At 41.5% G+C, this 15,536-nt stretch overlaps 1 protein-coding gene across 1 annotated transcript in view; it reads left to right on the forward strand.

The window, feature by feature from the left end:
* The first annotated feature begins 11,201 nt into the window (after positions 1-11,201).
* LOC311131575 (glypican-1-like) overlaps positions 11,202-15,536 on the forward strand; it is a 59,587-nt gene continuing 55,252 nt past the window's right edge. The window contains exon 1 of the mRNA XM_084164637.1: positions 11,202-11,861. Coding sequence (XP_084020763.1) covers positions 11,705-11,861 — 157 coding nt within the window. The 5' untranslated portion in view covers positions 11,202-11,704. The remainder of the gene's footprint in view (positions 11,862-15,536) is intronic.

A 15,536-nucleotide genomic window follows, 5' to 3' on the forward strand; every position in this document is an offset into this window, starting at 1 on the left:
CTGTCCTTTGGTCTGATGCGTCCAAATTTGAGATTTTTGGTTCCAACCACCGTGTCTTTGTGAGACGCAGAGTAGGTGAACGGATGATCTCTGCATGTGTGGTTCCCACCGTGAAGCATGGAGGAGGAGGTGTGATGGTGTGGAGGTGCTTTGCTGGTGACACTGTCAGTGATTTATTTAGAATTCAAGGCACACTTAACCAGCATGGCTACCACAGCATTCTGCAGTGATACGCCATCACATCTGGTTTGCGCTTAGTGGGACTATCATTTGTTTTTCAACAGGACAATGACCCAAAACACACCTCCAGGCTGTGTAAGGGCTATTTGACCAAGAAGGAGAGTGATGGAGTGCTGCATCAGATGACCTGGCCTCCACAATCACCCGACCTCAACCCAATTGAGATGGTTTGGGATGAGTTTGACCGCAGAGTGAAGGAAAAGCAGCCAACAAGTGCTCAGCATATGTGAGAACTCCTTCAAGACTGTTGGAAAAGCATTCCAGGTGACTACCTCATGAAGCTGGTTGAGAGAATGCCAAGAGTGTGCAAAGCTGTCATCAAGGCATATGGTGGCTACTTTGAAGAATCTCAAATATAAAATATATTTTGATTTGTTTAACACTTTTTTGGTTACTACATGATTCCATGTGTTATTTCATAGTTTGACGTCTTCACTATTATTCTACAATGTAGAAAATAGTAAAAATAAAGAAAAACCCTGGAATGAGTAAGGATGTCCAAACTTTTGACTGGAACTGTACATGCAACAGTAGGCCTTATCTCTTGCACTTTTAACAATTATTTCACTAGGCTTATTTCACATGAATTGGCTAAATACTTATAACCACTAGGCTAAAAAATAAACATGTTTTTCGTACGATTATTTAATTATCTACACTACTGTTCAAAAGTTTGGGGTCACTTAGAAATGTCCTTGTTTTCCATGAAAACATACATGAAATGAGTTAGAATAGGAAATATAGCAAAGTGCATAGGAAATGTAGTCATTGAAAAGGTTAGAAATAATGATTTTTAATTGAAATAATAATCGTGTCCTTCAAACTGTGCTTTCGTCAAAGAATCCTCCATTTGCAGCAATTACAGCCTTGCAGACCTTTGGCATTCTAGTTGTCAATTTGTTGAGGTAATCTGAAGAGACTTCACCCCATGCTTCCTGAAGCACCTCCCACAAGTTGGATTGGCTTGATTGGCACTTCTTACGTACCATACGGTCAAGCTGCTCCCACAACAGCTCAATAGGGTTGAGATCCGGTGACTGTGCTGGCCACTCCATTATAGACAGAATACCAGCTGACTGCTTCTTCCCTAAATAGTTATTGCATAGTTTGGAGCTGTGTTTTGGGTCATTGTCCTGTTGTAGGAGGAAATTGGCTCCAATCAAGCGCCGACCACAGGGTATGGCATGGCTTTGCAAAATAGAATGAAAGCCTTCCTTCTTCAAGATCCCTTTTACCCTGTACAAATCTCCCACTTTATCACCACCAAAGCACCCTCAGACCATCACATTGCCTCCACCATGCTTGACAGATGGCATCAAGCACTCCTCCAGCATCTTTTCATTTGGTCTGCGTCTCAAAAATGTTCTTCTTTGTGATCCGAACACCTCAAACTTCTATTCGTCTGTCCATAACACTTTTTTCCAATCTTCCTCTGTCCAGTGTCTGTGTTCTTTTGCCCATCTTAATCTTTTCTTTTTATTGGCCAGTCTGAGATATGGCTTTTTCTTTGCAACTCTGCCTAGAACGTCAGCATCCCGGAGTTGCCTCTTCACTGTTGACGTTGAGACTGGTGTTTTGCGGGTACTATTTAATTAAGCTGCCAGTTGAGGACCTGTGAGGCGTCTGTTTCTCAAACTAGACACTCTAATGTGTTTGTCCTCTTGCTCAGTTGTGCACCGGGGCCTCCCACTCCTCTTTCTATTCTGGTTAGAGCCAGTTTGCGCTGTTCTGTGTAGGGGGTAGAACACAGCGTTGTACGAGATCTTCAGTTTCTTGGCAATTTCTCGCATGGAATAGCCTTCATTTCTCAGAACAAGAATAGGCTGACGAGTTTCAGAAGAAAGTGATTTGTTTCTGGCCATTTTGAGCCTGTAATCGAACCCACAATTGCTGATGCTCCAGATACTCAACTAGTCTCAAGACGGCCAGTTTTATTGCTTCTTTAATCAGCACAACAGTTTTCAGCTGTGCTAACATAATTGCAAAAGGGTTTTCTAATGATCAATTAGCCTTTTAAAATGATAAACTTGGATTAGCAAACACAACGTGCCATTGGAACACAGGACTGATGGTTGCTGATAATGGGCCTCTGTACGCCTATGTAGATATTCCATTAAAAATCAATTTACAACATTAACAATGTCTACACTGTATTTCTAATTACATTTTACATTTACATTTACATTTTAGTCATTTAGCAGACCCTCTTATCCAGAGCGACTTACAGTTAATTTGACCGACAAAACGATCCCACCTTGTCTAGTGTATTTTGTTTTGTCGACATTTGGAAAGTTGACCGACTAATGTTGTTTCCATCAGGCCAGTCATGACACTTTTTATCCGACATGTACTTTACTCGCATAAAAAGGTTGGATGGAAACCTGGTTACTAAGATGAAAACATCATGACTGGTTGTGTTCATGCGAAATTAAAAAGTAAATGTTTTTGTTTTTACACAGTTTAGTTGTCTTTAGGCTACTATTAGGCCCATAAAAATGTACAGGAGGTTCCATGGTATAATTCGCACTCAAAGGTGATTTATAGACAAACTCAGGTCCACTTCCAACCAACAGGCAGACATTTTATACAGGATCATTTAAAGTAAACAGACAAACACAGATCCATGACCAAATGACAAGACAACAAGGTTTTACATGTTTTCAAACTGAGAGGAAACTAAATGAGAGCGAAACGGTCCATCACACAGCAGTAATAGTGCAGTTTAAGAATAAGATGTCCATCATGCCATTTGGTGTTTCAGTGTGAGAGGGCGTTCAGAGCTTCAGGTCTCCGACCCAAACTGAGTGTAGTGACAAAGAAAGTTCCAACCATCCTATAATATATGGGCCAAATAGAAATTGGTGAGGGAAAGTTGGCGTCCATTTCCATGGTGACAGCTGGGAGTCACATGACCATGGTGGGAGGAGGTGATTTGCCGGGTCAGGGTTGTGGGGCTCCGGCATACTAGGATCACCCCCTTGGGCGAAACCCAGGTAGAGCACGGTGGGGATGAAACCCCAGCGGATGACGAACTGTCCGGCCTGGAACACCGTCTGCAGCCGCTGCTTGGTCTCTTTGCTCTCTTTGCTGAGCTTCGCCATGGTAGACAGGTAGCTAGTTGATTCACTGGTTCTGGCTCTGAAGGACGTGAAAAATCGAAAGACGACCAATCTCAAAATCAAATCAAATCGATCAAATCAAATCAATCAAATCGATCAATTTGATGTGATTTTAATGGACAAAAAAAGTATTTTCTTTCGAAAACAATGACATTTCTAAGTGACCCCAAACTTTTGAATGGTAGTCTACATCAGGATATTTCTATGTGGTCATGCCTATAAATTGGGGAATTGAAGGCATCTAGGGCTTATGGTAACTTTGATTGTGTTAGATGAAAATGATAGGCCTTTTCAAACGTTGTATGCAACATTATCGGCAAGTGACTTGATTGATACCTACTGTGCCCAAGCGATATAGAGTTAAACGCGGGAGTGATGAGTGTGTTGATATCACGGTAATATTGTCACAATACCGCTTTTAACAACCATCAGAATTGGTTAAAAAATGTTTATGCATGCCAACATATTAGGCAATAATTAAGAGTAGGCAAAGTGATCCTGTCCGGCAAAAATTACATCAAAACGTTTTATTATTGCAACATTCAGAGTGGTTTTCTGAAGCGTGCTATAGAGTTTACAGCTGGCGATGTCTCATCGCGTTGGTTATTCCCAGTCATTTGCAACAACGTCAATGAGCGTCATCACTATCTTTCCTTTGAGTACCTCAAACTGCAACCAAACTGTCATGATTACCAGCTGAGATAAACATTTATGAGTTGATTTTACTCCTGGCTCAGAGTTTGTCTGGGCAGTGTCTTGACCCTTAACATCCTAAAACCTACTCTGAGCTGGGATTTTGTTGTTGTCTTAAAACAGGTTTTAAATGCATTCCTAAGACCTTTTCTGAGATGTTTTGTGGATATGGGCCTTGACCCTGAAGCCTAAAACTCCTTGATAAATCTGGTTCATATCGAATTAGACCAAGAATAGGAGTGAAGTTGGTGCTGAAAGTGTACTGTTTAAAACCCTAATTCTTATGGATTAGTCAACAACAAATAAAACATTATAAGTTTAATTTCAGAAAAACTAGCCCAATATGCTATTCCCCTGCGCCCATTTGAGGTACCACAAAGGAAAGACGTGATGATAGTGAAGACGCTCATTGACATTGTTGCAAATGATGTTGAATAACCAACGCGATGAGGCATAGGCAGCTGTGAACTCAACAGCATGTTTCACACAACCATGGTGAATGTCAAATGTTGCAATAATAAAATGTTTTGATATCATTTGCGCATGACACGATCACTTTGCCTACTATTAATTAGTGCCTAATATGTTGGCATGGAAAACCTTTAAAAAATAATAATAATCTGATGGTTGTTGAACAGCGGAATTTTGACGATATTACCATTATATTAACACACTCGTCGCTCCCTAGTTTAACAACTCTAAATCGCTTTGGCACAGTAGGTATCAATCAAGTCACTTGCCGATAATGTTGCATACAACGTTTGAAAGGCCTATCATTTATCGAACACAATCAAAGTTAACATAAGCCCTAGATGCCTTCAATTGCCCAATTTATAGGCATGCCCAATGTAGGCATTTTTTTTAACGTGATGTTGCGCTCCAAGGGGATCCCCCCCTAAAGATGATGCCCCTATAGACTGTTATTTTTACATTTTAGTCATTTAGCAGACGCTCTTATCCAGAGCGACTTACAGTTAGTGCATACATTCTTTTTTCATACTGCCCCCCCGTGGGAATCGAACCCACAACCCTGGCGTTGCAAATGCCATGCTCTACCAACTGAGCTACATCCCTGCCGGCCATTCCCTCCCCTACCCTGGACGACCATGGGTCTCCCGCTCCCGGCTACGACAGAGCCTGGATCCGAGTGGCGCAGTGCCTTAGACCACTGCGCCACTCGGGAGGTTTAACTGGTTAGGACAGCTCATGAGGTGTCCTAAAAACAGTATCTGCCGACTATAGTGGACTCCTATGACTAAAGAGGCTTCATGCATAGTTTTTATTTTTACCCATAAGCATAGGAGTAAAATGTATTTATTGTTGCAGCCCGGTCTCATAGACTAGACATAACATAGTAAAAGTAAATCCTGGACACTGAAATTCATTAATGTTTGGTATGGTTACATAAAACAGAAGGTTACTTAAGTCAAAAACAAAAGAAGGGCGGTTGGATAGGTGTATAACGCGAATGACTAGCAACACAAAGGTTGCGGGTTTGAATCTCATCACGGACAATTGAGCTACTTAGCAAATGTTCAACTACTTTTTAGCTACTTTGTAACTACTTAGCATGTTAGCTAACCCTTCCCCTAACCCTAACCTTAACCTTTTTAGCTAACCCTTCCCCTAACCCTAACCTTAACCCTAACCTCTAGCCTAGCTAACATTAACCACCTAGCTAATGTTAACCACAACAAATTGGAATTCGTAACACATCTGTGGCGAGGTGTGAATAAAGGAGTCAGGCGCAGGAGGTAAAACCCCCAAAGTCCAGCATTTATTCCGTTTACATAAATCAAACGCTCCCAGCGTGAAAACAAAACTATAACAAGGGAAAATATTCCACCTTGGCAAGTACAAATAGAAGAGTCGCTCAACCGAGCTACTCGCTCTCACAATAAACAATCACTCAAAAAGACAAGGGGAACAGAGGGAACACTTATACACATACTAATTAGGGGAATGAGCACCAGGTGTGTGTGATTGACAAGACAAGACATGACTAGTGGAGTGATGAGAATGGGATCGGCAGTAGCTAGTAAGCCGGTGACGACGAACGTCGAAACCTGCCCGAACAAGGAGGGGAGGCAGCTTCGGCGGAGGTCGTGACAACATCATACATTCTGCAAATTGTACATTTAGCATATTCGTAACATATTGTACATTTTGCAAATGTATAACATATCATACAAATTTTAATTCATAACATATCATACGAAATGGATGATGACATCCACAAATGATTACATACCATACGAAACGTAACATATAATAGGGGAGGGCTGGGACGAAAGTAACACGGGGCGAAAGTAACAAGCCCATTTTCTCAGATAACTCATAAGCTAGAATGAGGTAGTGAAGTTCCTAATGTGGAGGACCACCTCCCTGCAAAAATAAATATGTGGTTTTGAGCGATGTAAGTAAAAAAACTGACCCAGAAGTGTTTTTCGGATGTAGAGTTGTGTTTAGTTGTTTAAGGTTCCAAACATATGTCATTTTCTTAACCCATCTAGTGACTAAATGACAGCATAGGTTTCAAGTATCATGCTAGCTAGGCTTGGGTGTTAGCCTGGCAGAAATGACAGAAGAGACAGGTGGGACGAAAGTAACACAATGTAAACTATTGTAAGCCAAAATATTGTGGTTGCGCACCATTGCGATTTTTGACGCATGGTTTATTTTCATGGATGTTGAACCTATAGCATTAATTATTCAAATAGACACAAACATGAAATTATGGTTGATAGTACAAGTATTACAAACCAGAAACATGGAGATAAGAGCGATATTGTGCAGTTCTCGCCAACTGTTACTTCCGTCCCTGCCGACATGTACAAAAGTAACGTTGCGGTAGTTTTGTTCTCGGTCTATTTCATTTAAACTAATTTACCCTAGAAATTAAATTACAGTTGCGTTTGATGGAGGACATACAGTACCAGTAAAAAGTTTGGACACGCCTATTAATTGTAGAATAATACTGAAGACATCAAAACTATGAAATAACACTGTCTCTACCGCACCTGCTATTTCAACCTCTAAATGCCCGGCTATGAAAAGCCAAGTGATATTTACTCCTGATGTACTGACCTGTTGCAACCTCTACAACCACTGTGATTATTATTTGACCCTGCTGGTCATCTATGAACGTTTGAACATCTTGGAGAAAAATCTGGCCTTAATGGCCATGTACTGTTATAATCTCCACCTGGCACAGCCAGAAGGGGACTGGCCACCCCTCAGAGCCTGTTTCCTCTCTAGGTTTCTTCCTAGGTTTCTGCCTTTCTAGGAAGTGTTTCCTAGCCACAGTGTTTCTACATCTGCATTGCTTGCTGTTTGGGGTTTTAGGCTGGGTTTCTGTATAGCACTTTGTGACATCTGCTGATGTAAAAAGGGCTCTATACATAACATTTGATTGATTGATTGATTTGCCTTGACGACTGCTTTGCACACTTTTGGCATTCTCTCAACCAGCTTCACCTGGAATGCTTTTCCAACAGTCTTGAAGGAGTTCCCACATATGCTGAGCACTTGTTGGCTGCTTTTCCTTCACTTTGCGGTCCAACTCATCCCAAACCATCTCAATTTGGTTGAGGTCGGGGGATTGTGGAGACCAGGTCATCTGATGCAGCACTCCATCACTCTCATTCTTGGTAAAATAGCCCTTACACAGTCTCATCGTGTTGGTTATTCCCAGTCATTTGCAACAACGTCAATGAGCATCATCACTATCTTGGTGGTAGCCATGATGATTAAGTGTACCTTGAATTGTAAATACATTTACATTTACATTTTAGTCATTTAGCAGACGCTAAATGAGTGACTTACAGTTAGTGAGTGCATACATTTTCATACTGCAAAGTATGAAAATCACCAACAGTGTCAACAGTGTCCCCAGCAAAGCACCCCCACACCATCACACATCCTCCTCCATGTTTCACGGCGAGAACTACACATGCGGAGATCCTCCGTTCACCTACTCTGCGTCTCACAAAGACACGGCGGTTGGAACCAAAAATCTCCAATTTGGACTCCAGAGCAAAGACAGATTTCCACCGGTCTCATGTCCATTGCTCGTGTTTCTTGGCCCAAGAAAGTCTCTTCTTATTATTGGTGTCCTTTAGTAGTGGTTTCTTTGCAGCAATTTGACCATGAAGGCCTGATTCACGCAGTCTCCCCTGAACAGTTGATGTTGAGATGTGTCTGTTACTTGAACTCTGTGAAACATTTATTTGCGCTGCAATTTCTGAGTCTGGTAAATCGAATGAACTTATCCTCTGCAGCAGAGGTAACTCTGGGTCTTCCTTTCCTGTGCCGGTCCTCATGAGAACCAGTTACATCATAGCGCTTGATGGTTTTTGTGACTGCACTTGAAGAAACTTTCAAAGTTCTTGAAATTTTCCAAATTGACTGACCTTCATGTCTTAAAGTAATGATGGACTGTAATTTCTCTTTGCTTATTTGAGCTGTTCTTGCCATAATATGGACTTGGTCTTTTACCAAATAGGGCTTTCTTCTGTATACCACCCTTAGCTTGTCACAACACAACTGATTGGCTCAAACGCATTAAGAAGGAAAGAAATTCCACAAATTAACTTTTAAGAAGGCACACCTGTTAATTGAAATGCATTCCAGGGGGTTTCACACAAGCTGGTTGAGAGAATGCCAAGAGTGTGCAAAGCTGTCATCAAGGCAAAGGGTGGCTAGGCAAAGGGTGGCTACTTTGAAGAAACTCAAATATAAAATGTATTTTGATTTGTGTAACACTTTTTTGGTTACTACATGATTCCATATGTGTTATTTCATAGTTTTGATGTCTTCACTACTATTATACAATGTAGAAAATAGTAAAAATAAAGAAAAACCTTGGAATGAGTAGGTGTGTCCAAACTTTTGACTGGTACTGTATATACTATAAATTATTTGTCATAGAATATGGTGTCTTTAGCTCTATGGATCTCTGAGTAATTAGGAAAACCCCCAAAAGTATTACTTTCGTCCCGGTTCTCCCATACTAAATGGAGTGTCTTGGATTTACGTACAGAATAATATGAAATGCTCTGAGACCAGGTTGCAGCTCTGAAATTTTAAAACCAATTTTCTAATCTGAGACGCTTTGTGGATATGGTCCCTGCTCTCACCATTGACCTGGAACCTTCCAGCTCGATAAAGGCCTGACTGAGAGGGAGAGGAATGTTGTGAAGGAAGGGAATGTGCTGGCTGGTAGTTCAGCTCCCTCTGTCTACATGTTCTGACGGTCAGGACTACAACTCATCGAGAACAGGTGTACAAATGAGGTAGACTACTCTAGGATATACCGCTGTTTGCTCTCTCTGTGACCAGCTGTTTCAAATGTCACGTCAGATTCACTGGCCACAATTGAATTACCATGACATGCGAAATCAGAATGAACACACTAAATGTAATAAACAACATGTAACAGGATTTGCTGTGTAGTAAAGTGGCACTGTATTGTTTTCAGGTTAGAGTAGATTCTTACATTCTCACCATTCTGCTTCCAAACCAATCAGTCATGACTAATGTCATTAGCCTACCTCAACAGTCCTCACTAGCACGTCATGATCTTGTCTTGACAAATAAATGCCATCAAATGGAAAAGCAGACTGTTTATTATGGATAGCTCTGGATTATCATCTGTAATATCTTGTTGTGAATAATCTATAAAAAATATTTAAAAAATCTTTGACATGCAAACTGTCCTTGGCAACAAACGGTTTATTGAACATGATGTGTGAGATGTGCATGTGTTAGATTAGAATATTGGTCAACCACAAGAACCAGCCTGACAGCATAGAACACCATGTACAGCAGAATGTGTGAAATTAGTTTTAGTTTGGTTTGCTTTTGGCTCGAAATGTGCTTGTTAAATTAGGAAATGCACTTAACCACTACGACTTTCAGTATGAGTAGGACTATCATCTTGTGACGAAGGATCTGTTTCTTCATGAGACATTTTTTTATAAAAGCTGAGAGCAGAGAAAGACACTCCTAGGCACATCAAAACCACAGCAGCAAGTCCGTTTAAAGTCAACTTTTGGTGTTATGCAGCATAAACAAAGGGCCGTGTCCCAACCCACAACACCATGTTAATCCAGTACAGATCCTGGGAGGCTACACTGTTACTGCTACTACCAGGGATTACAGTGTTGTTAGTGAGAGACTAAATTTGTCCCCTGTACATGTAATTACACTCACCTCACACATGCCAGTGGCCTTTCTACAGCTTAGTGGCTGGTCAGACCTCCCACCCACTGTGATGGATAAACCTCCCCTCTCTCAGGCTTCTGTAGACTACCTTTGTGCCCTGCAAATAATCAGATTATATGCTTGGAAATTAGTGTATACAGTACAGTAGGCCTATGTCAGTAGGAATATGTGTAGAGAATGAATGAAGAGCTTCGTTCAAGGCAATTATGAGTCTTGTCCAGTGGAGGCTGCTGAGGGGAGGACAGTTCATAATAATGGCTGGAACGGAACAAATGGAATGGCATCAAACATGGAAACCATGTGTTTGATGTATTGGATACCATTCCACCTATTTCTGCTCCAGCCATTACCACAAGCCCGTCCTCCCCAATTAAGGTGCCACCAACCTCCTGTGGTCTTGTCCATAGAGATCCTATGGTCTTGTCATTGTGTCTTGTGTGCATTTGTGCATAAAATATTGATTATGCACAGCACTCATACAGGTGAACACAGAGTATTGTCCTATTGTCGTCATGTTATCCCATCCAGTAGCCTAGGTGATGTGGACTTCAAGAGCCAATAGTAAAGGCATTTGAGTAGCTAAATTGGTAGAGCATGGCGCTTGTAACGCCAGGGTAGTGGGTTCGATCCCCGGGACCACCCATACGTAAAAATGTATGCACACATGACTGTAAGTGGCTTTGGATAAAAGCGTCTGCTAAATGACATATTATTATCTCCATAACGCGATATCTCCAGAGATTTTTCTGGAATGATACATATTATTGGCTATTGAATAAAGATTGCTGGGATGCCTAATATAAAAGGGCTGCACTTGCAGGTAGAGGCGCACTGGCCAGCAGGTGGTGTCACCCTCTGTTCTCTGCGGGGCAGGACCTAAACAGCTGCTCCGCAGTAAAACCAGCCGGAGTATCCCAACGCGTCTCCAATCCGCTCCAATCCTACAGGCTGTGCTACGTGCTCAGCTCACAATTCTCGGCTTTTCTCCCTGACAGATCTCCGTTATTTGTAGAGGAGTTCACCTGATCCATTGCATTCACTTTAATCCAATATTATTGTGAATATTCACTGACAATAGCAGAGCCTTTAATTTCTACGTTTTATTGGTGGATTTGGTTTACACGTGTTACAGTAATTAATTTGATATCTCTTTGTGAGCGGTTCTGCCTAGTAGACTCACCACTGCGAGGACTGGCTGATCTTGACAGTCACAGTGTGCACCAGTACTGCACGTCCTCACAGGACTACCCGGAGCGCTGACAGATTGCTCAGCTGGTGTTTGCAGCTGTATCCTCGGCGCCAAAGCGAGATACACGGCCAAGGGAGGCTTTATCTACCGGTTGGATGCCATACGAGGCTTTGTAGGACTTCTTTTAATTGCCTCGACTCGTTCTCTTGGATCTACACCTTGCTGTTTGGTTGTCAGTATGGATTTCCTACAGGCTCTTCTATTCTTTTTTCTATCCGCTGTCCCGTTGTCGGCGGACAATGCGAGCAGTAAAGCCCGGAGCTGTTCGGATGTCCGACAGTTCTACAGCGGGAAAGGCTTCACCCTCAACGGGGTGCCACAGACAGAGATATCTGGTAAGTAACGGCGCATTTTGTAGCCATAATGTTACCTTTTTCAAGCAACTATTTCATTAAATAATTGTATACAATTTTGTATAATTTTTGCTTCCAGTGTAAACATGTTAAATAATGAGCACAAGACACGATTGTGGGAAATAAGGTAGTGAGCGGTCTGATAATAGGCTACTGTATCTACCTCTACAAGCACACTCTCCATGTGCAGCTAAAGCCCCGAAGTTGCACATTTCATCTGAAAAGAGCTTCTCAAAGTGCTCTGCTGTCTTCACATACAGCTGGGCCTGGCATCAATATATTACTTTTAGATGTGGTACACAAAGAGAATTAAACAGAAAAAACCCAGCATCATCAGCATCATCATCCATTATAATTTTGTAGGCCTACCTGAGAGCGCATCCCTTGTTTTCAGTCACGTGGATAAAATAAAGCATGGTATAACCAAGAGGCACCTCTGAACAGAGTCAACAGTTAATCTATTTTATGTTCACACAGCAAAGACCTTGGAAGTCTTCAGCACTCAGCCTTCTTAAAATACTCCAAACCAGAAGGTGGCAGTAGCGTTGTTTGACAATGCATGTCCGTGTGTTGCTTATTGTCTAGATTCCAAGCTAGCTGCACTAATGTAGCTTTTTTGAACATTCTTAGAAAAAAAGGTTCTGGATAAAACCAAAAAGGGTTCTATTGCATGCTTCATAATGGCACCTATATACATATAGGGTTCTATATGGAACCAATTTTGGTTCTAAATAGAACATTAAGGGGTGCCATATGTGAAGCCAGCAGATAATCCTTTTTGGCTCTATCCAGAAAAGTTTTTTTCTAAGAGTGAAGAAAGCCTGTGTTGATACTAGCCAGATGACCACAGCTAGATAACTACCTAGCAAGATGACGAAGAAACAATTTAATTCACTCTCCATAAACCCACACTGCCAGTGCCAGCCCATAGCCAAATGTTTAGCTAGCTAGCCAACGTTAGCATATTCGCTAGTTAGCACAACATAGCTAGCTAGCTAAGCACTGCACTAACTCAGCAGCTAACATAGGGAGATGTTTCATGGAAACTAGCTAATCCATTATGATTTAATTATGTCAATACTAGCTACAGTGGTTAGCTAGCTTGGAGGAAGTATTTAGTGTTGTGCATTGCGTCTGTGCACATAGCTAGCTACCATCCCATAGCCTACATTGCATATGAAGTGTGACTGGCTCATCCGTGGATGTATGGAGAAAATGCCCTATTTTTTTGTTTTCTTTTTGTTGACTCCCCCACGTGGGGGTTCGTGCTCTCTGATTGGCTCAAAGTCAAGTTGTTGGCCACTGACAAGCATTGTGATTCTACAAGTAGAAACGGTAGGCTCGTCGCTACCGGGTCGGCATGCATCAGGTACAGCTTTTGTTCTAGCAAGAGAAGGAATGGCCTCCCACTGTGATAAGTACCTATCGGCAGTGAGATTCTCTGTGTGTCTCATGTTTAACCTTTGGACTTCTCTCCCTAATGCTCCGCTCCATTAGAGGCCTCCCTCTAAACTGCCTCATCTGAACGTTAGTCCGTCAGCAAACATGGTGTCATCACATATTGACTGTGTTCTGGTGTGATGTCATGGCTTGATGAGCATAACAAATTTTCCTTTAAAATATATAGTGATTTATATGGATAACTGAGAAAAACAGACATGCAGATGAAGAGGCATCAAAAGAACAGTGTAAGAGGTGGGCTGCCAGTCTTCACATCCAGTATCACGCAATGCAACATGTTCTATTACAGTGATTAGTGGCCAATGTCAGCCTCTGAAGCAGTCACCCTTTATAGTAGATGCTTTGTTGTACCATCCTCCATAACTAATAACTCATACACACACATGCATAAGCACGCACGTACACATGCATGTGGGCACACAAGCATGCACGTATGCACACAGGCACACACGCACCTTTGCAATTATTGCAGAGTTGCAATAGGTTTCTGAGTCTCCTGTTGGCTGTGTATTATGCACACAGAGCTAAGAGAGTAGTAGAGGGGAGATTGCCAGTGGGCTCTGCAGGGAATTTGAAGGTCACTTCATTCAGGCTCAATGACATTTTGAAAGCAAGGGGAAAACATTGAATATGCCCAGTGAGAATCATTCAGGGTCTGTCATCTTTTATTTATCTGCAAAACAAAGTAGCAGACGCAGCTCAGGAATGGATATAGATTGTCGTTTTTCATAACATCCAGGAGATGTGATTCTTTATATCTGCCATTAATTGCTCCCATTCTCCCTTTAACACCACATCAGCATCATGCCCTGGGGCTTCTATATCATTCAGTTAAGAGGCCCAGATTGAAACATGAAATCGTTTTACACCTTCCCTGTATGTGACAGTGGGCTAGATAAAAAGCAAATATGTTCTGTAGATACTGATCTATGTTTTGAAAAATGTAAATTAAGTTTTCTGTGTGTACTTTTGCCTTATCTATGTATTTAGTCTTAATAAAATCTGAGATGATTGTAGCAACACCCAGCAGACAAGAATCCCTCATTGTTCACTGTTGCCCTTAACAAAGAAAGGATCTTATTTCCTCCATTCAGGTGGAAGCTATATGAGTGTGTGTATAGGGCTGGCACAATTAACGTATAACCGTGTAACCGACGGTTATGGATAAAGACCATCATGAAAATAAAATAACCTTCATAACCATTTGTTTGTGTGGAACCAACAGCTGACTGAAGACAGGACAGCCGGACATTTGTGTGGTTGGGTCTGTTTCGGCCGAACACATTGACTCTTAACAACTTGATGAAACTATAGCCCCGTTTCCAATGGCACTTTAAAGTCAACCCAGGTTGGGCTGGGCCTTGGTGGGCTAGCTCAAATTGCATTTCCACTGCCTCCAGAAATGAGAAATTATGTCATGTTGCTAGGTAGCCAATATTTGACTGCAGCTGGCTTCGCTAATGTTGCTAATTAGCAAGATATTGAATAATTTATTTCATCCTCACCACGCTGTAACTAACGTTACCCCATACTCCTGTCAGTGCCAGCCAGACAGAGCCATATATTTAGCTTGCTGACGTTAGCTAGCCAGCTAAATGGTTAGCGTCATTGTTAGCATAACAGGCTGGCTAGCTAGCTTAATTCTTACCTTGCTTGCCCTGGAGTTAGTTATTAGCTACAGTAGATAGCTAGCTAACCAAGCAAACCAGATGACAGGTTTGATATGATGTAGCTAGCTAGCTTTCAATACGACCTGGCCAGCAAAAATTCCTGCTAGCTCACATTAGCTAGCTTGTTTCAACTCTGATTTGCTAGCTAACGTTAGGTAGCTAGTATTTGAGTGCTGACTGTTCTCATAAAAGTTGATTGTGTAGTGTAAAAATGAATGAAGGATCCAGCTATGGTGGTAATTCTTGTCATGTCTGACTACTGCAGTACGTTACTGCTTGTCCATGTGCACGCTAACAGCAACAAGCCCAGATGAGCTAGCTAAACATTTTATTTATTTATATATATATATTAAAATTATTATATATATACAGTGAGGGAAAAAAGTATTTGATCCCCTGCTGATTTTGTACGTTTGCCCACTGACAAAGAAATGATCAGTCTATAATTTTAATGGTAGGTTTATTTGAACAGTGAGAGACAGAATGACAACAAAAAAATCCAGTAAAATGCATGTCAAAATATTTA

This window comes from Coregonus lavaretus (assembly GCF_964263955.1).
Source record: "Coregonus lavaretus genome assembly, chromosome: 6".
NCBI lineage: Eukaryota > Metazoa > Chordata > Actinopteri > Salmoniformes > Salmonidae > Coregonus > Coregonus lavaretus.